The 26265-nt window shown below is 45.9% G+C and overlaps 1 protein-coding gene across 1 annotated transcript in view; it reads right to left on the bottom strand.

The window, feature by feature from the left end:
- Window positions 1-26006, bottom strand: part of SLC12A4 (solute carrier family 12 member 4) — a 546284-nt gene extending 520278 nt beyond the window's left edge. The window contains exon 1 of the mRNA XM_078670770.1: window positions 25798-26006. Coding sequence (XP_078526896.1) covers window positions 25798-25930 — 133 coding nt within the window. The 5' untranslated portion in view covers window positions 25931-26006. The remainder of the gene's footprint in view (window positions 1-25797) is intronic.
- Window positions 26007-26265: the final 259 nt, after the last annotated feature.

The following is a 26265-nucleotide window of genomic DNA, read 5'->3' as shown; positions in this document are numbered from 1 at the left end:
GAGATTCAGCAAAACACGTTTCTATATGTAATTTGCATTGAGTGTAGTTTACTGATGTAGGAACCTTGCTCTTTATATACTATACCAAAGTAAGGTTTAGTGTGCACAGAGTCCAGTGGATTCCCAAAGGTTAATGTAGACTATACCTTACACACTATTAGTGTTAGTGCGGGCGAGCAGTAAGGCATTATCAGAGGGTAGTGTTAAGCATTTATTGTACAACTCAGGCAAGAAATGATTTCACACTCTCTAGGGCTGAACTCCAACCAATTGGCTGGAACAAACCATTATTTAGTTATGTTTATTGTCTAGAACCAAGCCAGGCATGGTACAGGTAAGTATGAAAATACTTTGCAATCATATGCAATTTAAATACAATTCGGATTCAGTGAATTAAGTTACATGCAAATTACTTTGTATTTGCAGATAGTCAGAATTACTTTAGAACTACTTTACTTATGCAGCCAGGCAGGTATCTCTAGATGCAAGGCTGGTGCATTTCCTGAGAGAAAGAAAAATGAGACAATGTGTTTTGCAAACTCAATGCAGGTTTACAATACTACTCACGAGCCACATTTAGTCCTGAGAAGGAAGAACTGAGTTTACGGGTCAGTAGGTAAGATTCGGTCAAATGGACACTCAAGTCGCACCGCCAGCGGCACAGAGGAGGCTGGGTGCAGAGTGCAAGGACCACACGTTAGCCAAAGGGCTAAGCACTGTCGTGGACATGGGGACTGCGGCGAGCAGGCCAACAGCTTGAGAAACAAAAGCTCCTAGAATTTAGGTCAGCACTGTAGGGCCCAATGACCAACACAAGAACTACACCACCAGAGTCATGGGGGCGGCCGGTGTAGGATGCGGTCTTGACTGATGCTGCAGATTCGGTTGAGTTTCCTTCAGAGTCGGTCAGCTGCAAATGGGGTCTTTGGGAGTTGTCATCCTGTGACCCCAAGTGTTCCATGACTGAGTGAGTCAGACGGTCGCGGTTGCTCTTTCTGGACCGCTTCGGTTACTCAGTCGGTTAGGGTGTCACCTTCGGTTGCGGTTGAGGGGACTTTCCGGATCTTGGCAGCAAGTTTGGTTTGGGAGCTTGTTGTGGTTCAGGGGTCACTGGGATCCAAGCTAGGATCGCTGTGAGGACCTCCTTAGGGTATTGGTTCACTCTGGCTAGGGGTGCCGGGAGCAGAGTGATGGAGACTCACGAAGTCGGCCGGAGTCAGAGTCTGTTACTTTTGAGCAAGTCTGGTGCTCACAGAAGACAAAGTCCTTTTTAGTCCACAAAGTAGGGCAGGTTCTCTGGGTTCTTGAGGACTGCTGGCTGCAGGACACACCTAGGTTATGTTGAGGAATCTGTGGTCGGTACAGACTGGTATGACTGGGGCCAAGTGAGTACCTCCTATTATGCCACTCTCCAGTGGGAGGGGGCATAAGCTTCACTATGGTTGGCTGGGTCCCCCCCCATCTGCAAGATGGCAGTGACAGAGTTGTGCTTCACCCCACCTGAGGGGTGGGGTTGACCAAGGTGGGCATGCCTCTACCCCAACTTGGTTTCCCACCAATTCTCTTGCCCAAAGTGGGGGTCAGAACTGGCAGGGGACAATTGCTGGGAGCAGCAAATGGCTGGGGTAGCTCAAAAAGGCAGCAAACCTTTGAAGCATCCCCTTTATAGACCCTGCCCATCATGGGGGAGGAGGCTTGGCACCTCGTCCCAGGATGTGCTTTGTTTGAGGACCCTGAGAGAGTCAGTCTCTCAACCCAGGGGCCCAGAAACATGTATGGTGGTGGCAGCTGTCAACGGCTACTCAGCCAGGACACTACAGTTCGATTGTTTTTCAGAGGGCATCCCTTTAGATGCCCTCCAAGTGCATTTTTCATTAAATCATACACTGGCATCAGTGTGGGTTTAATGTGCAGAGAAGTTTGATTCCAAACTTCCCTGTTTTCAGTTAAGCCATTATGGTGCTGTGGCGATCATAATGACAACCTCCCAGACTATATACTCTTTATGGCAATACTGCACTTACAATGTCTAAGAATCGACTTAGACACTATAGGGGTATAGGGCTCATGCACTTGTACCCTCACCACTGGTACAGTGCACCCAGCTAGAGGGTAACTTATCTATGCCAGGGCAGTGGGTTGCAGGCATGGCACACAGGGATGTGTATCATGTTGACTTCACCTTGTTCTGCACAAAAACACTGAGCCAGTAAGGGCAGTGTATGTGTGTAAAGGAACTAGTTCTCTAAGGGTGGCACAAGAAGTGCTTCAGCCCTTAGAGGCCTTCCCTGGTCACAGTGCCCTTGGTACTCAAGATACCTCTTAAAAGGGTCTTACATGTGGCCATAGATTTGCCAATTGGGTTTAGCAACAGTACAATTTTAGGGCAAGAACATAGGCCATGGATACCATGTTGGCAGGCACCCAGGTCACACTTAGTCAAAGTCAACATATAGGCAAAAAGTGGGAGCAACCATGTAACAAGGGGCATTTTCCTACAATTGACAGCTAAAGACCTCTGAAATATACAAACTAAAAAACAAATTTCACATTAGGACAAAAGCAGCTCCTTAACACACAAATCCCAGTGCCTCTTCTCCCCCAAAGAACCTCCAGTAAACCACTCAAGATTGTGTCCCTTTCTCGGGATTTAACTGAACACCAAAATCAAATAAAGTGTAATGCATAGTACACAAAAATCTGGCAAATAAAATATATCGATGCAGTACACATTCTCTAAACCTTTTTAATGGAAAAACATTTTAAGCATAAATTATAAATATTTACATTTGTTTCAACTGAAATAAACCAGCAACCCAATTAAAACAAGCAACTCATCAAAGAATAGATGCTTAACTTCTTCTCCAATACAACCAGTGGTTCACAAGCCCCCATCTTTCAGCTCCTGCTCTACAATACTCATTCACATTTCACAACCCATGAGCTGCGTCTGAGGACGTCTTGTACTCTTACCCTGAATGCCTAAAAATGTCCCACTATTTTATTCAAGGACTATTAGCTTCTTTTCCATCATAGCAATGCCAGCTCTGGCCATCAGAAGGGTCACACAAGGAATACTTTAATAATTAGAGAGATCAGAACCAGGACCTCTTCTAGTGGCCAGTTGATTGTGAAAGATACCTATATCATATAATTACCAGATAGTTTGAAATGATTGTGAAAGAAGATTCCATAGGTTGTTGATTCGTAGAAATGCAAATTGATATGGCTATGGATTCTGAAAAGATTAAATCAATTCTCTATTTGAGAAATATGCTCCCATTGAGGCCAAGCCCTACATAGTTCTAGGCTTAGATTATAGGAACAGCAGGTTCTGGGACATACGGTCAGAAACATAGTCTTTTTTAAAAATCAACTCCACATATGGAGTCATATCTGGTGCGTAGAATAAATAATTTATATTTTCTGTACAGATTAAGGTTAAACCAAGTACACAGTTTGCTTGTGGTGTGGAGAGGCTAGCAGCAAGTTAGTCTGGCTCCTTGTGAGTGTGATTCAATGTCAGTACCGTACACGGTGTAGACTAGAAGAACAGATATATAGCTCAAACATAGCTGTGTCGCAATTAAAGTGCTTCATTTAGGCAAATCAAGCGTTTTTATCTGACCTTCTGGCAATTTAAGGGGGCACATCCTTAAGCAATGACATTTACCCTTGAATCCACAAAATTCAGATCTACACTAGCCCAATGACCTACCATCTCAAGTTCTGTACCCACCTCATGTAACTCTTCAATGACCAAACTAATAGCTCATCCTTTCCTTACAGAAAGGACTCAAGTCCTTCCTGTTCAGAAGACATCTCAGCAGTCATCTGGCAGACTCTGAAACTCATCCTCTCAGTGATATCTGGTTTTACATTTAACTTCTTGGTCGTTGATTAACCAATCACTTGCCTCTCTTCTTTTGCCATTTTTCTACTTTGTTATTTGAATTTTCTTCTTACTCTCTCTGCCTCTACCCTCTCCTTGTACTCTTCTCCATGATGATCCATCTACTTTCTATATGCTACCTCACATTCTTTTTTCCTTTCTCCCTCCTTTGTTATGTCGAAATTTTTTGTCAACATATCTGCAAATGTAATTCCAGCTCCCCGTAAAGTACTCAAATAACTTTTGGTGCAATGGCAGGAATGAAAACTATGCAAATAAATAATTATAAAATGGTGGCTTTTTAAGACGACTAGAGCTGGAGGTAGTTACTCAACTGCTATGCTGTACTCTTATTGTCACGTCTGACAAGCAGACGAGAGTACTTGTGCAGCAATATGCAGGCACACACTTCTAGACTTAACCTCGAATTCACAGTCTATGTGCATGGATGTCGATTCACCAAAATGCCAGTAGTGGAAGTGACATCACACACCCAATGACCTTTTTGACATCAAAGGAAGTGACATGTGACGTTTGACCTTGACTCTCTCAGAAGTGATGTCACTTTATCTTAACCTGGATGATCTCACAATACTTGACATCACCGAAGTTAAATTATGACTGTGTCATCAATATAAACATAAACCACAAATGTCTTTTGGATACACCTATATTAGGGTGCTAACAATCTTTGAAAGTGGTAAGGTGAAATACAATACTTACCCTAAACTGTGCTGAGTAAAGTGAATGGACCCGAGCACTTTTGAATGGAATGGTAAATTTTAAAGCAGTCTTTTCACATAAATGCGCAAAAAAGCCATGGCTTTGAAAGGGCGCTTGTTAAATCCATAAGTCCTCTCATAGTGCGCGTCAGTCAAAGAAAACTGCTGTTACAAAGGAATGGACCCCCCATTTTTCGAAATATGCTATGGGTGCCCCCCATATGCCAAACAATATCCTCCACTGTGCTAGAGGGAAAGTATTTTATCATGGGTGTCCCTATAAGCCATGAGTGCCCCCTTATACCAAAACTTACATATAATATGCCAGTCACAGAAACTGTACTATTAATGCTACCCTTGAATCACTGGTGACCCCAATGTCAAAATGTACCTTTACTATGATAGGTAAAGCATTTTTTCATGTTTGTCCCCTTCTTATATGCCACAGCTGTTATCTTTTATGGAGAGAATAACCTCAAATTGGCTCGTGCCAGCGTTTTGCCATGGGTGTCTCGTGCCAAGAATTACCTTCATTATGCCTGTGCCAGACTTTTGCCATAGGTGGCCCATATATTAAGAATGATCAGGTCCCTGTCTGTTAATAATAGATTTCAGTAAACCAACATCAGTCTTTTGCAAAGGCCAAAAGCAGACTGGCAAGCATAACAACATTCTCACTTGTGCTCATTTACGTTCACTGACTCACACAGTCTCACCTACTGACTCTTACGCACTCATTCTCACTCTCACTCTCTAGGGCTCATTAAATCTCACTATCTTGCACTCAGTCTTACACTGACACACGGTCAGTCATTCTTACACGGATTAACTCACACCTATTCCCTTACACTGACCAGCACTTACGCTCACTCCATCAATCTCACTCACCCCGACTCACTCAATCTCATCTACTGACATTTAATCTTACTTATTGTGACATATACACACGCTTACACAAAGACTCCCTCTCTCACACAAACACACTCTCACCCGCAAGCACACAGATAACATACATTTAAAACATTTTGCACTTACCTTATATTCCACTTTCTATTACACGAAGTGTGAATAATATACAATTATTCCTCGTTAGCGTACTTAAGCTACAAAACAAGGAGGGCAAAGCCAACTGTGTCTTCTTGGCACTGATGTTACCACCTCTCAGGCCACTGACCACAAAGGCAGTGACAGGGGTTACAGGGAACAAGCCAGGGGTCGCAGCTTCAACTCTTGGTGACCCCTACATGACGTCCATGTCTATATGCCTGAAGGCAGGGTCCAGTGCAAGACTCAACAGTTTACCTTGGACTCTGGGCAATAAACTAACTTGTCCTGAGCAAGGGTGAGAGCCCTGTACATGTGGAGAGGGCACCGATACATTCACACCAATGCACCATCTGTTTGTCTGAGGACAGGATCACAGCTAGAACCAGACGTTTATCCAGTATTGTAGCCAATGAAATTGCTTGCCATAAGCACTAGCAAAATCTGTTTATCAGACTCAAATTGGCTAATCCGAACATATGCTAAGCCAATGGAAAGAGCAGTAGCAGCTCTAGGTGGGACGGTAAAGAGCAAGCTGGTTTCAACCATAGAAAAGCAAAATAGTACACGCTAAACCAACTTCACACTGGTTTCAAGTAGCCCACTCAGCAGGAAATACTGTGGATTCCACGATTACTAACCCAGCAGCAGCATGGTGCCCAGCAGCTGCCTAGCTTTTTGTTCAAGGACTGTGTTGAAGCCAGTAGACAAGCGTTTTCCTACTTGGATTCCACAGCTTACTAAAGTAGCCAAGAGTTTTGGCCGCCTCCTGTGACAGACAGTGGTGCATTTGAATTTCATCGCTTTTTAAGCCTAGCCTCATAGTGAAGCAGATTGTGAGATGTTATATGATCACAAGGAAAAGTGATGCAATTAATAGTACCAAGAGAGGGGTGGAGGCACCACTCACAAGATCTTTTCTACAAGCATTAGATTGAAAAATAGTTGTGTTAGTCCACCTAAGATGCAGTTCAATTGCTCATAACTGACAGGAGCATTGTTAACCCAAAACCCGGGTCAAATACAGTAGGCAGGGGCTTTACATGATGCACCCCATCACCAATACAATAGGAAGGAGCATCACATTGTGAATTCTCTGACAGACATTATAGCAAGGGGTTTTACAATTAACTGCTTGCCGAAAAACCATGTGAAATGGCTTTGCATTGTGAACTCTTTAACAAATGCAATAGGAAGGGACTTCACACTGATGTATCTAAAAAAATAAATTAATAGAAATGGATTTTTAAATGAACCACTCTCTGGCAACTGGAATAGAAGGGGTTAAGTAAATATGTTGCTTTTTAGGTCCAGCCACAGCAAATGACTGGTAGCTCCAGAAGGAAAGTTATTGTGCAAGTCAATGTAAACTTTGGATATGCCTAAATTTTCGATGGCTCTCTCTAAGCAGAGACAACATTGCAATGTTTATGTTCAACCTAAAGCTAACAGGCTTGCTTTATTGATTACTGAATGTAGCGACTAAGGTAGTAGGGATCTCAAGATATATAGAGTAACTTGACAAAGCTGGTTGACTTACATACTTTGTGAAAATCATCTTTTCAAAAAGGCCCGTATGGGAGCTGATTTTTTACAATTAATTGGTGTGCCTGGGTTAATTGGTGTGCCTGGGCTGCATTATAGTAAATCTGTAAGGCCCCTTTAGGAGCGATTATAATTTGTAATTCCATCCGAAACCTTGTAAATATTTGCCCTTTTATTGGATTTAGTTGTTTGTCAATTGTTTATGTTTATGTTTATTGGATTTGTACTGCGCACAAATACCCGAAAGTGTCTCGGCGCATAGGATTATCAAGATGGCATAGATCATGCTGAAGGAGATCATTGGTCAAAGAGCCAGGTTTTCAATTGTTTCCGGAAAATTAAAAGTGTGGGACTAGTCTTGATGGTGAAAGGGAGAGTGTTCCAGAGCCTCGCAGTGGCCACTAGGAAGCGTCCATCTCCCCAGGTGACTTTTCTGGTGCGAGGGACTGGTAGGAGACAAGTCGATGCTGAACGAAGAGGCCTGTTGGGGGTATAGATCGTGAAAGCCTTTCTGAGAAATCGTGGTCCGGAATTGTGAATAGCCTTGTAGGCAATGCAAAGGGCCTTACATTTTATGCGGCTTCTGACTCGCAACAATGGAGTGGACGTATGGCTGCGGAGACAGAATGGTGCTTAGGAATGGAGAGTAATACTCTAGCTGCCGCATTTTGGATAGACTGCAATTTGTTTAAAAACTGTTCCTGAGCATTCAGCAAGAGGGCATTGCAGTAATCCAATTTGGAGAAGATTAAGGTAGTTATGAGAGTTTTTCCTTCCGCAGTAGGTAGGTATGGGAGCAGCTTTTTAATTTTCCTATGGATGAAGAAGGAAGAAGAAGTCACTGTGTTGACATGATGGTGGAATGTTAGTTTGTTGTCAAACATGACCTCAAGGTTTTTGACCTTGGCAACCGGTTCTGGCGGGGGACCCATTTCAATTGGCCACCAGTTGTTCGGCCATACCGGGGAGAGGTTGCCAAAATTCATGACCTCCGTCTTGTCTGAGTTTAATTTTAAGCAGTTCAAGTACTTACACATTTAAAGGACGAACACATGAGAGACATTGATTTTTTTCAGTGTTAATGTTGTGTGTTTCTGTGTTCCGAAGGTCTAGCACACAGAACCTTAGTATCTCATGAACCGGAATTCTCAAATATAAAAAGGAAGGTATTTTACATTTTTAAACCTCTGTCAAATACACTAGTATGGGTTTAACATTATAAACACCATATCAAACACAACAGGAACCGAATTTATATTTGGACTTATTTGACAAATACAATAAGAAAGGGCTTTACATTGTGAACTCTGACACATGCAATAGGAAAGGGTATGGTGCAGCAGATCTAGCCACAACAAATGCTTCGTTTTTTGAGAAGATGATTTAATGTTCTTATCAATGTATACTTTGGATGTACCAAAAATGTTTGATTGGTCTCTGAGAAAAAGGTCACATGGTAACCAAGTTAATGTCGACAAGATCACATTTATTTTTAAATGTGGTGACAAAGGCAGTAGCCCTCATGTTAAATTGTGACAATGACAACGCTTGTACACAACTCTGTTTTAAACAAATTTGTAGTTGTATTTAGCACCAACTCGGCCAGACGGTATTGGAGTATTTTACATGAGCACTAATTACATTACACAAGGACTCATTCATTTTTGGTAGGCACAGGAGATTAAGTGATTTACCAAGAATCACAGGATGTTGAGGAGACACAGTGACTCGAACCCGGTTAAAGTTGGCAGCTCTGACCGTCACACCACATCCTCTCCCTTTGTGATTGTGACAAACCTATTAAGGCACCAATTATCACAGGGTACCCTGTATATACTGGGAGTGAGATACATTTACAGGCTAATTGCCCCCTGTAATATTACGTCATGGTGTGCAATGTTAACACTAGTTAGTGTGCAAGGACCCATTGGAAGGGTTTTCTCATTTGTAATTCCACTTGAAATCATCTATATATTTGTCTTTTTGAAAATAGTATGATTTGAAGACTTTTCCATTTAAAGAAAAAATACTGGCTGGACATAGATTAACTGGGTGTTAAAGTTGTGAGAGGCTGTGTTTTTAGTTTCTAACCCACAGCGACACCTTAAGTTAGCCTTTGGCTGCTCTTTCTAGTCTAGTTAACCTTAGAGTCACATTAAAAGAGACACATGGGGCCCAGTTTTGGGACACGAGGTACGGAGGCCCAAGAACCCAGAGGTGAAAAACTCAGTGACACAACTGGTTATAGATTTTGAACTCTGACAAATGCAACAGAATTAGATTGTACATGGTGATCTGCGTGGCAAATACAATAGGAAGGGATTTACATTGTGAATTCAAGGTTTAACACCATAGAAAGTGGCATGTGCATTTTTAACTATCTGACAAGTACATTGGAAAGGAGATTTACATCGCGACCTCTGACAAATGCAATAAAAAGGGATTTATCTGCTGTATCCCTTTTCTTGTCCTGGCACCAGAAACTGCTTGCTATTTCTAGATGGAGATTTCAAGTTCAACTCAATCTATACTTTGAGTCTCCCTATAATGTTTGATGTGTTGTTCTAGCCAGAAACTACATATTTATGATTATTTATTTACATGTTAAAAACAAGAGGCTTCTTTTATTGGTTATTAAAAGTAGTGACAAAGGTAGTAGTTCTCCCATTTTATACTGTTAATGACTTGACAAGGCCTGCAGGCTTAAGGTTGAGGATTGTGAAAGACCTAATTTTCAAATAGGCCCATAACAGACCACTGCTGATTTTTACAATTACAGCCTGCTGGTGTGCAAATGATCACATGGTACCGCATAGATAAGGGAGCAAACTACATTTCCGGGGTTAGTTGCCTACCGTGATGTTTCTTTATCATGCATTATTTGCACCCTGGTTAATCTTTAATTTCCCACCAAGCGGGGTGGGGGGATTTAATTTGCAATTCCACCTGAAATCATGTCAATATTTTTCTATTTGATTATAGCACTTACTCTTAGTTGCATGTGCACTTTAGAGTTAAGAAAAAAGGCATCAGTTAGAAATTGTTTATTGTGGGCTGTTTTTCTAGGTTACTCAATTCTGAGTTTCTAGCCCACACCAGCTCCTCGAGTCAGGCTTAAACTGCTCTGCTTCAATACCAGGAGAGTTGGGTTTTACATGGGCAACTAATTATTGAACTAGGAAGTTGGGTCTAACTTGGGAATTCTGACAAATGCAAGAAAAAGGGATTTTACAGTGAGACATGTTTGACAACTACAACTGGAAGAAAGTCCCTGTTGTGAACTGCTTGGCGAACAGCATAGGAGGTGCTATACATTGTTTAACACTAAAGGCCCCATTAGGATGGCGGGTGGGCTTCAGTCCGCCCGCCACCCTATTGGTGCTGGGACCAGCCCCCAGCGGTACGGCGGTCCCGCACCGCCAATTAGGATGCGACCGCCACCCTGGCAGTCGCATTCTGCATCTACAGCATTGCGACAGGCGCTGCTGTAAGCAGCACCCGCCTCAATGCCACAGAGGCATGCTGTGCATTGCCATGCACAACGTGGCAGGCACCACGCAGTGTCTGCCACCTTGTGCATAGCAATGAAGGGGGGTACCATAGGCACCCCACAAGTCAACCGCATAGCTAGGGGGGGCGAGGGGGGCGGTCCACCCCAGGCGGCACTATTTTGGGGGTGACCTGGGGCCAGCAGCGGCTTTTATAATTTATTTGGGGACGCTCACTACTGTAAGTCATTACGGTAGTGTCATGTGTCCCAAATAAATTATAACTGCCACCGCAACGGGCCGCCACTGTGCCGCGCGGCCCCCGTGTGACACGCAAGCGCACCTACTTGTAAAGGCTGCCTGCAGTGTGCGTGCACCACCATCTAGCTTAGTGGTGCGCGACGTACGGCGTTTGTGGCTGTGGGTTCCCTCCCAGGTCCGTCAATCTTGTAGTGCACGAAAGCGCTACCAATGACGGCCCTGGAAATGTTTGGCCAGCCCTCGCGCTGCCGCTGAAATGGCATTGACAAGGGCGCCATTCTGCCCCCACCTGCCCGCTAGGAGTGTCGCTAGCGGTAATTGTACTACCGAGTTCAGAGCTGATGAGGCAACAATGAGAAAGAAGCGAGGCAGCAGCAACCCGCCCGCAGCTCTCGCCGAACCACCATCTCCCCAGCCCACAGGGCCACGACGCCTCCCACATCAAGTAAAGTACGAAGTAAGTGAGCAGCGGTAATTTTTAGGTCTCGCGACCTATCGATGCGCGCATGCGCATCGAGCGGAGCGAGAATTCAAGCGGCGAAAACATCATGAAACCACCAGCTTTTTGCTGCCGTTTTCATGCAGTTCATGTGAACCACGTGAGCAACCTGCACGCGCATTCACGGCCAGGGCTTCTCCTCCCCTAATTATTCATGGCCGGCCGCAGGCCGGCCGTACTTTCAGTTTCCCGCTTCTCCGCCCCTAATCATTCATTCCGGCCGCTCACAGCACATCAAAGGGCTTCGCCCCGCGTGCGCTCTGCATTCTCTCCCCAGCCAGCTTCCCCCAGGCCGTGTTCCCTCATCCCTCGCACCCCCTCCTCCTTCAGGCCCCCACCATTTGCTTCCATTTGCTTTTGCTTGTTTTGGAAGTATGTTGTTGTTATTCCAACTCGTGTAAAACTTCAGTCGTTTCAATTTTTGTCGCTTTTACTTTTTAAAGAATCTTGCAAGGATTTCCGCTGTGTGCTGTCTCTACCGGAAGCTGGGATCTACAGGAAAAGGCTAGGTGTGTGAGGACAGTCAGCGCTTCTTCACAGTTCCAGGGCGCTTGTCACTCTGTGAGGCCCCTCCGTGCTACACGAGGCCTTTCACTACCTTTTGAGAGCTCTCACTTGGTGAGAGACCTCTTGTGCCAATCCACAGTACCAGAACCATCGCAGCGAGCCCCCTCACTTTGCAAGATCTGTGTGTCTCTTGTAGTGCCAGACCTCTCACCTATGCACGAAACCCACTTTCCCTCTCCATGGGCAGGGCCTCTCTCGGCCTCTGTGTGATCTCTTTTCATAGCGCTCGGGCTCTCATCACTGCTGTGTGAGACACCTCAATACTGTGTCAGCTGAGACCTCTCTCCTTTGCTTCCTAAAACTGAACTGCTGCGCCTGGCATGCCAATCTCTCTTTCTAGGGTTTGATTAAGGCCACTGGAATTATGCGATTGTGAGGCTGCTGCAATTTCAGCATTATTATAGATTTGTCACGTAATCCACCATCTGCCGCATAACCTGCAGCTAAAACAAAACAAAAATAGTTTCTACCTCAATTAGGTCAAAATTATACTGTGCAAAGGAAGGCCCATTGCAAAGCTAGACTGTTCACCTTTCTTTTGCCCATTGCTATATTTGGGTATTAAACTTGTACAATGCCCAGACAGTGTTACCAAATTTAACAAGCATTGGCATTGCCAATAGGTCTCGCTTGTGGGACCTTATAAGTATTTAGTTTTGCAGCACAATATCCTTGTTGCATAATCGGATATTGTGCTGCAAAACTAAATACTTATAAGGTCCCCAAGCGAGACCTATTGGCAATGCCAATGCTTGTTATTAAAGCTTGCTTGGAGTCGAGCCCTGCACACTCCTTGTTCATATCGGGCGGCATCGCATGCTGGACGACACCGGAATCAGTGTGCTGATTGATATTAATTATCTATATTACGGCTCCGTACAGTGTCTCACTTTTAAAGTAATACCGCCTCTGGCCTGGCTATCTGTTTTTTACTTGCGGATGAAATAGCCATTACTTTCATTCATCTACCTTCTTTATTACGAGACATGGGGAAACAGATTTCAAAACGCAGCGTGGCGACAGGCAGGGCCAACTCCAGAACAAGACAGAATAAGTCCATGCTAGATGAGGGCCTGATCAGGCTGCGCACCACTGCCCATACGGGGACAACTATGGAGGAAGCAGCCAAATGATACATACTTAGAGGAGCAGAAATCATTGCCCTGCCTAGTGAAAAAGTGCAAATATGTCACACTTCAGAATAGCTACCTACTTGTGCTTAAGAAGGGTGGAAAGATGTATTGCACACATCATATCACCCACGCTTTGTGTATAACTGAATAGTCGCTGGCACTTCAAGTTCAAAAGCTACCGTTTTTTTCTAAATCAGTAGACACCCAAAAATACATGTCACGTGTAAATGTTTTTCTTTTTATAGCTATGCCACACTGTTGCATTGGCACTTATTGGCCTTCTGAAAACCTTCATTACTTCCAACTGAAGTCCGGAGGTTATGATTTTAGGAGGCCCTTCTAAAATCTAGACTGATGACTGCTGGCCCTCTTCTTGGCATAATATGCCCATGCATGTGGCCGAGTGAGCATTCTTGAATTTTGCTGAAAAGCGACTGTTGATGCTCTCCTGGATCCATTCTGTTACTACCATGTTTTCTTCTATCTAAATCTTTGCTAATCATACCACCTTTTCTTCCCCAAGATTGGGGTGCAGATTGGAACAAAGGCATATGGGATAAAAGCGCACAGGTTGGATGGACAGCCACATCTGCAATCAATTTCTACATTTTCAAGTTAAATGGACATGTTGTAGTGGATGCGCACAGCACAGGTGTGAACTGTTTAAAGCATCCTTTAAGAAAAACAATTAGAATACGATACCTTTTATAGGCAAAACAGATGGTCGTAAACACCATTTCCAATCAAAGCAAACATACAACAGAAAACCTTTCAACCGACAGAGTTTTTAAAAAACAGAATCGCTAAACTCCATGCTGCTCTCTCTGTCCTACATGGGACCTGGGCCCAGACTATAACCAGGTGTGAGAGGCCCCAACACAAATCTCAATTGCCTCAGGCCTATACCATAAATTTATTAGAACCAGCTGACTCATGGACTCTGGCCGCCACAGTGAGCTTGTGTGTGATAGCATGATGCTGGGCAAGCCTTGGTAGAGCCTGTGAGACACATAGCGGTCACAGTCAGGCAGGCTGACAAATATGTTTAAAAGTATTTTCTAAAAATAATACCAGTATAATTAAGCGAGTGGCCCCTGGGCGCTGTGCGCAGCCCTCTACAGCTGCGAGTTTAGAAGGTTAACACTTACTTGCACTAGTTAATAGACCGATGTAAAACTAGCATTCCGAAGATAAATGTGAGAAATAGTTGTGCCCGAAATGTGGCAGTGAGATGAGATTCAAAATTCGAGTCGAGACTTAATCTCACACGATCACAGGACTGCAGATGCCATGGGCGGCAATCTGAGAGATAGCCCCGGGCGCCACAAGCTCTAGCTACACCACTGCCACAAGTGCAGCCCTGCATGCATCCCATGGTGCTGAGGCACAACAGGGCCCTGTAGGGCCCCCTTTGTTTCCTTACCGCCACACTTTTCACGGTGGTCTCAGATTGTGGATCCCTGTCGGCAGCAGCGGTCCTGTGGCAGTCCAACCGCCACAGTCCTAATGCGGCGTGCAGACGGCCACCACGGGTTCATCAGTCGATTGGGCCGCCAAACTCGTAATAACGCCCCAAGAAACTTCCTGACGCAGCTCTCTAGTTCAGGTGGTACTAGAGAGGTCTCAGTTTTATTTAGTACATTTGTAAGGTTATGTTTAGTATCAAGATGTGTGCGAATAAAAGTATTTTTTCCTTCTAAGAAGTAAAGACGCTGGGCATTCATTAGTTATAAACTATTGCGTACATTGTGGATTTCTTTATCATTTATTTAACCCGTGTAGTTGTTTTGATTTGCTCTTTTGGCTTTACTTTTTTTTAACTATGCTGTTGATACTCGATTCATGATACAACAAAGTGATAGTGACTGATGTTGTCCTTACAAATTCAAGAGGATCTTGTGCCACTTGTTTTTTTTGATAACCAACAATCTTTTGAATTTGAAAGCAGATTAAGACAGAAATGTTGGTTCAAGGGACCGTCCTTTAACCAGGACATTCATTTAACAGTTACTGGCTCTCTGCCCACGTTCAGCCACTGCTGCTATGACCAAAAAAGGAGGGTGTTATGTTATTATTATCGCTGATCCTACCATATGCCTGCATGTCTGCAAGATTGCTGGTACATTTATTTATTTATTTAATTATTTGATTTTTATAGCGCGTAATCACCCCGGGGTCTCTAAGCGCTTTACCAGGTATATGCCAAAACAAATTCTACAGCCGATCATCAAAACTACAGCACACCCCATGCTTGCTGGAAAAGTACTGTTTTTAATTTTTTTCGAAAGGGCAGCAAGTTGGATTCCTTGCGCAGTTCGGTTGGTAAACTATTCCAGACCGCTGGAAAGATGTTAGAAAAGGCGCGACCACCAAGGTTGGATAATCTAAAACGCGGTTGGGTTAGGAGGGTAGCATCTGAGGAACGCAACCGTCTACCGGGTTTGTATGGGGCCAGACAGGTTTTAATGTAATTTAGCGCCGTCCCATACAGGGCTTTGTGTGTAATGCAAAGCCCTTTGAACAACACCCTCTGTTTGATGGGCAGCCAATGAAGTTCGCGCAATAAAGGAGACGCCTGCGTTCTCCTGGGTTTCTTACAAATCAATCTTGCCGCATCGTTCATAACGACTTGCAGACGATTCAGATGTTTTTGCGGAAGCCCTGCATATAGTGAGTTGCCATAGTCCATCCTGGCTAAGATCATGGCGGATACAGCGCTCCTCAGGGTGGCAAAGGACAGAAGTGAGGAAATTTTCCTTAGTTGTCGGAGGAGACCAACACACGTGCCCACCACTCCTGAGACTTGCTTTTGCATCGTCAAACTCCCATCCAGGGAGATGCCCAGGCTTTTCAATACTGCTGCAGGTTCCGGAGGCGCTCCTAGTTCTTATGGCCAAAACTGCTCATTCCAGGGTTGCCCATGATCGTGATTGGCAACACCTCGGTCTTATCTGGATTGATTTTCAAAGAATTCAGAGACATCCAATTAGCTGTAAATCTTAGGATATTCTGCATTCTTGCGTGTGCACCCGGACAATCTTCCATTTGGATGATGATTTGGGTGTCGTCGGCGTAGTTGTATATTTGACAATCCAACTGGTTGAGAGCCGAAATCAGGGGTTGTAAATAAACGTTAAGTAAAAGAGGGGAGAGGGCAGAGCCCTGTGGCACACCACAGGTGATCGGCACTGTGGTTGAAGATAAGTCTGCCAATTGAACTCTCCGAGTTCTCCCTTGGAGGAAAGATGAGAGCAAGACAAGTGCTGTGCCCTGGATGCCTAGGTCCCTCACCCGCAGCAACAGTTGACTATGACAAACGGTGTCAAAAGCCGCGGAGAGGTCTAGTAGCACCAGGGCCCCAGGGAGTTTCTGGTCAGCTCTGTTCCTTAGCTCATTCAGGATAGATAACATCACTAGCTCCGTGCTATGATGCGCACGGAACCCCGCTTGGTTTTGCTCGAGTGAGACATTTTTCTCCAGATGGTCAGAGAGATGCGTGAGGACATGCTGCTCCAGAACTTTGGCCAAGAATGGTAACTGCGAAATGGGCCTAAAGTTCTTTAGATTTTTAACGTCCGCCCCAGTTTTTTTTCAGCAGGGGGATCAGCCGTGCCTCCTTGAAGGGGGATGGGACCTGTCCTATTTGTAATGAGTTATTGAGGAGAATCAAAACATCTTCCTCAATACCTGGCATAGCTAACTTAAATACCTCCGGACGACAAGGGTCGGCCTGGGAGCCAGATTTAACCCGCCCCACAAGATTTGACAGTCTGTCCTTCGTAATCAAGGGCAGAGTGACCAAGGGGTTGTCGACTGGACGAATGACCGGAACAATCTGTAGAGGACAGTCCAGAATTGGGGTAGTGGCGATTTCTGATAAAAGGTCTTTGATCTTAGTGGAGAAATAGTCCTGAAATTGTTGGCAATCTTCTTGCTTAAACTCTGGACCTTGCTCCTTATTTTTCCTGAGTTCCGTGAGGACCTTAAAAATTTCTTTTTGTGGGTCCGAGGCTCTGGAAATCCTGTCCTCATAGAACTCTCCTTTCCTTAAGAGAATAGCATGTTTATAAGAGGCAAGCTCCTGTATATAAAGATTCCGTGCGTTGAGACTGTAGTCCTTCCGCCATGCTCTCTCAGATTTACGTAGAGCCCTCTTTTTTCCCCTAAGGGATTCATTGTACCACGGGGCTCCAGCTCCTCTATCTACCACCTTCATCCTTCGTGCTGGTGCCACGAGATCAACTACCCTTTTCAATTCATCTGTTAAATCGTTACAGATAACTTCTGGATTATCTTCCATCTTATTAGTATAAGGACAAGCTAGGAGGTGAGCTACCATTTCATCCCCATTGATATGTTTACATTTCCTCACAACTTTCCATCCTGCTGTGGACTTCCCCTTCTGTTCATCAACCGATATCATGCCCTTCACTAAAAAGTGGTCTGACCATGCGCACGGCTGCGCCACTACTGGGCCATGATCTCGGCCATGTTCAGGGGTTGTTATCCAAACGAGATCCAGGGTGTGGCCCTTCTCGTGTGTAGGGCCCATTACCCTCTGAACTAACCTGAATGACCTAAGAGCCTCATCTATCTGATTGGCTTGACCTTCTTTCGGGAACTTTTCCCAATGGAAGTTTAGGTCACCCATGATAATAACGTTATTATAGCGTGATCGGACGTCCTGGACCAACTCCAGGAATAGATCCGGAAAGTCAGGCAACGCCCAAGGGGGCCGGTAGACTAAAAGAATTGTCCAACAATCCGTCCCTATCCTGAGCTTGACGCCCAAGACCTCGGCGCCTCCCAGGCTTTCAGCGAAAAATCTTTCGCCCCTCAGACGGGTGCTATATAGAAGGGCCACACCGCCCCCTCTCATTGGGCCTGCTCTATTAAGGCAAAATGCCGTAAAATTGGCCGGAATGGAGGCTACCAAATCTGGCAATGAGGAGTCCTCTAGCCACGTTTCCGTGACACCCAGGATATCCAACTCTCCGTCCTGTAACAATGAGAGCCCCTCTAAGTTATGTTTCTGTAAGGAACGCGTATTTAGACACATGTACATGTTACTCCCTTTCAGGGAGCTTGAGGAGAATTCTCCCTCAACACCGATTGTTGATGCAAGAAGTCTAGTTATCCAGGCAGTCATTCCGGTTTCATTTACAGGAATGCAAGCTTGTTTTTCTCACCTAAATATATTACCCGTCACCTTCATGTTGGTCAAAATGCAGCTACCATTGTTACGTAATTTATCTCAGTGCCAGTGCTTAATTTGAGCTGATGGTTGCAGGTGGGGCCCAACAGCACTAATTTTTTGACCGCCACTTATTAAACTATGCGTAGTGTACTACTATAAAATTTCCACTGATTACCAGCAAATAAATGATCTTATTTAAGACACTTTGCATTGCACACAAGGCACTTGTCCTGAATATCCTAATTTACTGTCTGCGCTCTAAGTGCCCCCTCACATTCATCAAGTCTCTTTGGTTGTGCCCACATTATATTGCACCAGAACAAGCAAATGCCCTTTCTTTTTCTCTTATTAAAAGTACACCACAGGAAAAAGACTTTGTCCATGTGAGTGCAAGATGAGCACAGTGCCTTTGAGAGTACAGGAAGGCAGACGAATTGGCATTACCAATGCTTGTTTTTGCTATTGAATGTATGGGTCCAACTAGTCCAAGCAAGGGTACAACTTTGGACTCAAATTAGTAGGAATGTAGGAAGGGGTCACAACTAACATGAGGCACATGGATGTTAAGTCACCACAGTATCAGAGGTAGCACATGTATCATCATACACCTTTTGATTGAAAATTACAGTGGTGACACCGTGTTGCACCGTTAACAGGCACTATGGTATTACAAAATGGCCACAGAGACTTGTGCGCCCCCTTCTGTAATAGTATTGGTGCACTTGTAACACCACTCCGGTTGTAAGAGTGCATTCCCTCATTGCATGGGCGCATGTCCACATGCAAACGAGGAAATAATTTTGCTCTGTACCCATGCCCTATTACAGGCAGCGGCGCAAACATGCCCTTAGGCGGCACACTGAAAGTGCACCACACAAAGGTGGTGCAAAGCTAGTATGTCTCCTGAGGGCTGCCTTATGGAAAAGGCAAGTGGGGGCCGGTGGATCCCCAAACATCCCCTACAGGTGGGTGCGGTCACTTAACACACCCACCTGTGGGGGATCTCTGTCCCCACTTTAAAGTGCAGGCGGGTTACAGCATGCTCTGTGAAACATGGAGTGGCTCTGAAGCAGTTGCCCTGTATTTCCCTAAATATGCTGTCCTGGGGGGCGGCACATACAATAAAATAAGGTGCACTATCCTGATCTGCACGGGGCGCAGTGGCGCAAACAGTGACAGTGTTTCCCCATGTATAATTCAGGCACAATATTGCACGGACAATGCTTGCAGTATCAATGGCCAAGCAGGCATGGGTTCCATAATTGACATCCATGATCAGTCTACCAGACATGTATGAAACTAATAAACACAAGCATCACCCGCTAGATACAGCGTTAACTGAAATGCAATAATACAAATAAGATGTGGCAAAGCGAGAGCATCCAAGGAAACTGAGGCACAAGTATGTAGTCAGCCGAGCTAGGCTAAAATTTATGATAAAATAATAAGCAATTATGATGCATTCTGTGGTTAAACAGCACCTGAAGCAAAACTACAAATGAACACATGAAATGCAAACAAAGGCGGGCTTGTTGCCACTGTTCAGGTTAGCACAGTTACAGAAAAAAAAAAAAGATACAGACGTAGACTCAGATTAGTTCATACAATTGGCAAGTCTGCTCGATCACTGTGTGAAAGCAACTTATTTAGAAATGACCAGCCCGGAAAGAAAATGCTGCTGCCAAAACCTCCAAAAAAGGTTCTAAAAATGTGCTGCGGTGGGACGGAGAGGAAGGGTGGAGTAGCAAGCAAACCGTGATGGGTAGTGGCAGCTTAGAAGAGAAGGGGGAACATGGAGCAGCTTCTTAAAGAGTCAACAGAAAAGCAGATAGGCACAGTGAGGAGAGGTGGGAAGCATCAGAAGAGCTTGTGGGAGCAATAGGGAAAGTGTGAGGGGCAGGGATGTAAGGTGGAAAGCAATATATGGGAGAAAGAGGAAGAAAACCCCTGCACACCCAAAAGAAACAAGCATTTACAACATTGCCCCCCCCCATACACACACAGAGCCACCAACACACACAGAGCCACCCAAACACACACACAGAGCCCACCACACACACACAGAGCCCACCACACACACACACAGAGCTCACCACACACACACACAGAGCTCACCACACACACACACACAGAGCTCACCACACACACACACACAGAGCTCACCACACACACAGAGCTCACCACACACACACACACAGAGCTCACCACACACACACACACAGAGCTCACCACACACACACACACAGAGCTCACCACACACACACACACAGAGCTCACCACACACACACAGAGCTCACCACACACACACACAGAGCTCACCACACACACACACAGAGCTCACCACACACACACACAGAGCTCACCACACACACACAGAGCTCACACACACACACACACACAGAGCTCCCACACACACACACACACAGAGCCCCCCCACACACACACAGAGCCCCCACACACACACAGAGCCCCCCCCCACACACACAGAGCCCCCCCACACACACAGAGCCACACACACACAGAGCCACACACACACACAACGAGCAGAAAAGCGAGCACAACAAGGCAACAGAGGAGTGGGGGGGCAGAAAAGCGAGCACAAGGAACAGGGGGGTGGGGGGTCAGAAAAGCGAGCACAACAAGGCAACAGGGGTGGGGGCAGAAAAGCAAGCACAACAAGGCAACAGGGGGTGGGGGCAGAAAAGCAAGCACAACAAGGCAACAGGGGGTGGGGGCAGAAAAGCAAGCACAACAAGGCAACAGGGGGTGGGGGCAGAAAAGCAAGCACAACAAGGCAACAGGGGGTGGGGGCAGAAAAGCAAGCACAACGAGGCAACAGGGGGTGGGGGCAGAAAAGTGAGCACAACAAGGCAACTGAATTGTGCAAACTTAGAAAAGGAAACACACGATAATTTTTTTAGAGAGTAATAATAATTATAGTCATGTGTGTGTAGTGTGCATGATTCCCTCCAAAGTGCCTTGGTGTTTTGCAGAGTTTATAACAGAACTACTATTACATTATAGACCAAGTACTCTATTTAGTAAGCTTGTGAAGGATAAAATGCCGAGTTAGTCATACTGGGATTCACACATGTGAAATAAAGATCAGTCATAGGAATCCGCAGAAGATACAGAACATCCACTGAGTTATCTGACTGAGGAAAGGCGGAATAGGCTTATTCCTTGCACGTTTGAGTCTCAGCATCTAGAATCGCAGTCAGTAGGGGGTGATGTTAGATGTAATATATATATATTTATTTTTAGTGAAGGACAGTGCTCATTTCCCCTTAATATTGTTCATGCTGGAGTCTCTAGTGATTCAACTGCCTCCATCCCACCGCTGCGCCTTGTTCTTTACTTCCCATCTTTATCCTAGCCCCCCCCCCGCCCCCATTCCAACCTGTTCACGCCGTCTTTTGACCTTTGCACCTCGACCTTCATGGATGTGGCACTGCTTTCTGTGTGACGTCATAGAGAGTCCCTTCATGGGCCAACTATCCTGTCATTACTGGGCTTGGACCGTCGGGACATCACATGCACCTGGCTCCGCTCATATATTAATACAAGTCCATCGTTTCTTAAGTTGATGTTAGTCTGTTTCCCGACAGAGACGGAGATCCTCCAGCGTGCAAACCGTTCACTAACAGAGCAGGGGGAAGAGACATTTGCTTTCACTTGGACAGGAAATGGAACGCTGCCACTTACCCTCTGCTTTCATAGTACTAACTTCACCTTCCATAGTATATTTCATGCCATGACTTTATTATCAGCCCTACTGGCTCAGTGGTAGCGTAACCTCCATGATAAGATTGTGCCTTAAGCCACTCACCTTTCTGTTTGAGCCGTGAGCATCGCGCATGCAGGGGGGCTGCTTTCTGGAGACACACATGCATGAGGGAGTGGGGTTGCACTGTGGAAGCAGGCATGAGGGAGTGGGGTTGCACTGTGGAAGCAGGCATGAAGGAGTGATGTTAAACTGAGGCGCAGAAGGCACGAGGCAGTGATGTTGAACCGTGGCACCAGGCACAATGCAGTGATGTTGCACTGTGGCAGCAGTTACCCCTCTTCCTGAATAAGCCTCCGAGGATCTATACCCACACCGAGACATACGCCTGCAATATACTACCGGGGGTGGGCAATTGCGGCAGAAACGTCACTGCTAGACAGCAATATACTACTAAGGAGCAATCACATGAGAGGGACAATTAAATCAACTACTGGTGGACTCCAAGCTCACTGCTAGAACAAGGTTTGCGCAGAAAATGCCCCCGGAATCCCGCCGCGGCCGCACCGGAAGTCAGGCAAGGTCGCCTGCGACGGGGGCGGGGCCTCGTCCGGACCAGAAGAGGAGGCAGGCGGAGTCAGTGAGTCTCGTGGCCCGGGGCTCCTGTGAGTGGTGGAGAGCCCCGGGGCCGCCAGCAGGAGGTTGCGCGCCACGTGCTGAGAGCGGAGTCCCCCAACACTGACCCGGTAAGATTAAAAGGGCTGGGGGGGCTTGGTGCACTCGTGTGTGTGTGTATGCTCGTGTGTGTATGCATGTGTGCGACGGTGAGGGGGGCGGCTCGGTGCACGTGTGTGTGTGTGTGTGTGTGTGTGTGTGTGTGTGTGTGCGCGCGTATGTGTGGGGGGGTGTGTCTGTATGTATGTGCGTGCGTGTGCCCTTGTGTGTGTTTTTCTGTGTCTGCGCATGCGTGTGTTGTATCGGAGCTGCGCGCATTGCAAGAAACTTGCAACAGCGCTCGTACTTGTGCGCGTGCAAGTTTGAAATCGCCTCAAAGGAGATGCGCGCGGCCACGATTGTTTCCTGGAAAGCAGACACGGCAACAATAGGTTCTCGGCGAGAACGCGCTTCCGCGCGCTTAGCCGAGACCTAAAAAAGGAAAGGACAAAGGGGCTTCCTGAATGTCAGCTGTGAAGAATACTCATCAACCACCAGGGCCACATTGGGAACGAGGGCATTGGGCGATGGGCCTGTGCTTGAGGGTCATCTGCGGGCCTTTCCTTAGGCGCTCTGAAAACCAGCCCACAGAGACTGTCTGCTCCGCTCCACAGACCACTGTAAAGTGTCACCAGTATCATGGCCACTCCCCTGCCATGCTCAAACTGAGGCTGGGGCCCAGATGTTGTTCTGTCCCTCAGGGCACTCTCACCTCAGCCTCCTGCCTCGTGTGGCCTGTCTGGCCCAAAAGTAATGTAATTATCCTGCTGAACCATTCTCACCAAGGCCTCCCTTGAATAGCAGCAGCAGCCCTATTCTTTTCTGGACCCACTCTCCTGCCAAGTAATACCCTAAATGGGACGAAGCGGGGGTGATTAAGAGAAGGGGCCTCATTATGGGCCCGATGATGGCACCTCAGCCCCAGTGTCTTTTAGGCCTTGCTGGAGGGACTGGGGGGGGGGGGGGTATATGCATAGGCGTCGCTATTAAGTCACCTTTCCCAGAGGAAAAGAAAAACATAGAATGCAGCGTTATGGTCTCAGAGCTGCTGACGGAACAGGGGAAATATGCTCAAGGTCTGGAATCAGCTCAAAATCCAGTGATTCTGGGCACATCACTTAATATCCCTACCTAAAATAAAAATGAATTTGATCTTGTGCAAAGCATCTGGTGCTCATGGCACTTGCTCCAGTGAATACGTACCGAATTCATGCATAAAAAGTAACACTCATTCATATTGAGATATTCAGGGTTTTGTTCAAAACAGTTTTTCGGTATCATCCTTTATGTAAAATGCTTCATTTGTACTTTCTTACCTGTATTTTCTTACCTGCATCCAATCCTAATAAAACTTTTCTTAAGTTAAAAAAAAAAGATCTACAAAAAAAAAAAAACCAACAACCATTGGGGAATGTGGGCCACTTTTTGGGGAGTGTCTGACCCTGGCAATCGATGGTAACAAAGCTAGGCACTGGGGAGGTATAAACACAAGAAGACGAATATGGAATACCATTGAATTAGAAACAAGCGACAGGATATGGACAAGAAAGTCAAGCATTGACATGCAATGGGCTGACCCAAAACCTGTTTACGTATTGGTAGTGTACACAATATGCCTTTCATAAACACACGACTGAACTGGTGTGTGGAGATTAGACCTAAAATGTCTACCGGACGTTTTCTATCAACCACAGATTAATTAATTCAACATGAAAACGTAGGATTGGTTTAACCATTGGCTTAAACAATCGAATGTAAGACATGCTCACTGAAACCAAAATGTAGGGAGAAGGGAGTTTTCAGTTATATTTAGCAGTGTCCCTCCCATTTTATGTCACATTTTATCCCTTTTTCCAAGGTCCAGTTAAAACGGGAGAGTTCGATGTTGCCAGGTGGTCCCTCCTCCAAACATCAAACACCCAGCAGCTGATTGGCTGCCTACGTCGCGATCCGAGAGCCTGCGCGAGTGAGATTTTTAATGAGCATGTCTCAGCAGCAGCCACATGTACGGAACTGAAGTGATGGATTCTCAGAAGTCAGAACACTTCATGCACAGACATCCCTTCGTGGAACGCAGCCTGCCAACCACTACACTCCAAACGTCACTGCTTATTTAAAGCACCGAGTGCCACACGGAGATTGCTCCGTACACACGGGCGCCCATCGTCCGAGGAGCTCACACCGTCAGTAAACAATCTCTTCTAGCAACTTGATCCGGCGCGCGTGGGACCTTTGCACCACGTTGGCAACGGACGCTGCAGCAACCGCATCAAGGAACACAATGTATAACATCAGACAACTCTGAGGCAAACACGTGAAAAGTTCAAAACAAAACATTAACAGCCTCCTCCTTCAGAAATACCATTGGCACTGCTTTTACGCTCCAGTCATACATCACAAATGAACACGTTCTGATGAGCCCAGGTACAGATATATTTAGCAGACAGCAGACTTGGGGGAAAGACTTCTGCTTTGGATATGTGTTGAGCACAGCTGTGCGCTTTCCACTGGAGCATTTCCATAAAATGGGGAACCTGCCTTGCATCTTGTGACGAAAAAGATGAAAGGAGGACCCTATGCAAATTGGCAATTAATGGACCACATAGCATGCCTCGGAGGGACAATATAGACAGTCATGTAACTTTTTTTTTTCACCAATGAAACACTTCATTTACCTCAGCATCGCCGAAGAAGACCACAACAGAAACACAAACACCAGGCTACTTTAAGATGTAAAAGTTTCACAACAGCGTCGACCCCGAAACACCCAGTCTGACTCACTGCCATAGAGAGTGGAAGAAAAACGCGTTTGTCGCAGACCAAGAAAGAGCTGGGAAAAATGAAAAGTTGCCGTTAAACTAGCCGAGGCATCCCTCGGCGCCTCTTTAGACAGAGTTAGCATTGCGACATGACAGTAGGAGAGACGTTGACGTTTACACGTGTTCCGTTTTAGAAAAGGAAAGTTAGCATGACCGGTGAAAACTTGTAGGAGCCTCCGGGGCATAACTTACCGTCCGAGCTGACGGTGTCATAGGGGTCCCGGGATCCCTGACCCTTGTCTCTGTAGTCCACCCAGCTCAGCCCCTCCAGGCTGTCGTACTCCGCCTGATTGTCCTCCACCGGCACCACTGTGAAGTGGGGCATCTTGCTGGCCGGCTTTGCCGGTAACTTTGCTTGAAAACCGCCCTCTTTCTGCTTAGCGGAGGAGACACAATCCTTCCCTTGCTGCCTAGCATTCCAGCATCATTGGGTCACTTCCTCCCAGGAAATTATCATATTCCCAGCTCCTCCCAGCTCCGCCCACTCCCCCAGTCCACGGAGTGGGAAAAACCTGGAGGGACTTGGCTCATCTCTCTGTGTGCAAAGAAACCAGGGAAACCGAACGCCTCTTCTAAACTCAGGACACTGGAAACAGTTAGTGCTCAGCGGCATGATGCAAGAAACTTGTTGCAAAAGTTCAGGATTAAAATAGAACAGAC

The sequence above is a fragment of the Lissotriton helveticus genome, chromosome 12 (genome assembly GCF_964261635.1).
Source record: "Lissotriton helveticus chromosome 12, aLisHel1.1, whole genome shotgun sequence".
Classification (NCBI taxonomy): domain Eukaryota; kingdom Metazoa; phylum Chordata; class Amphibia; order Caudata; family Salamandridae; genus Lissotriton; species Lissotriton helveticus.
This window is presented reverse-complemented; position numbering and strand designations above follow the sequence as displayed.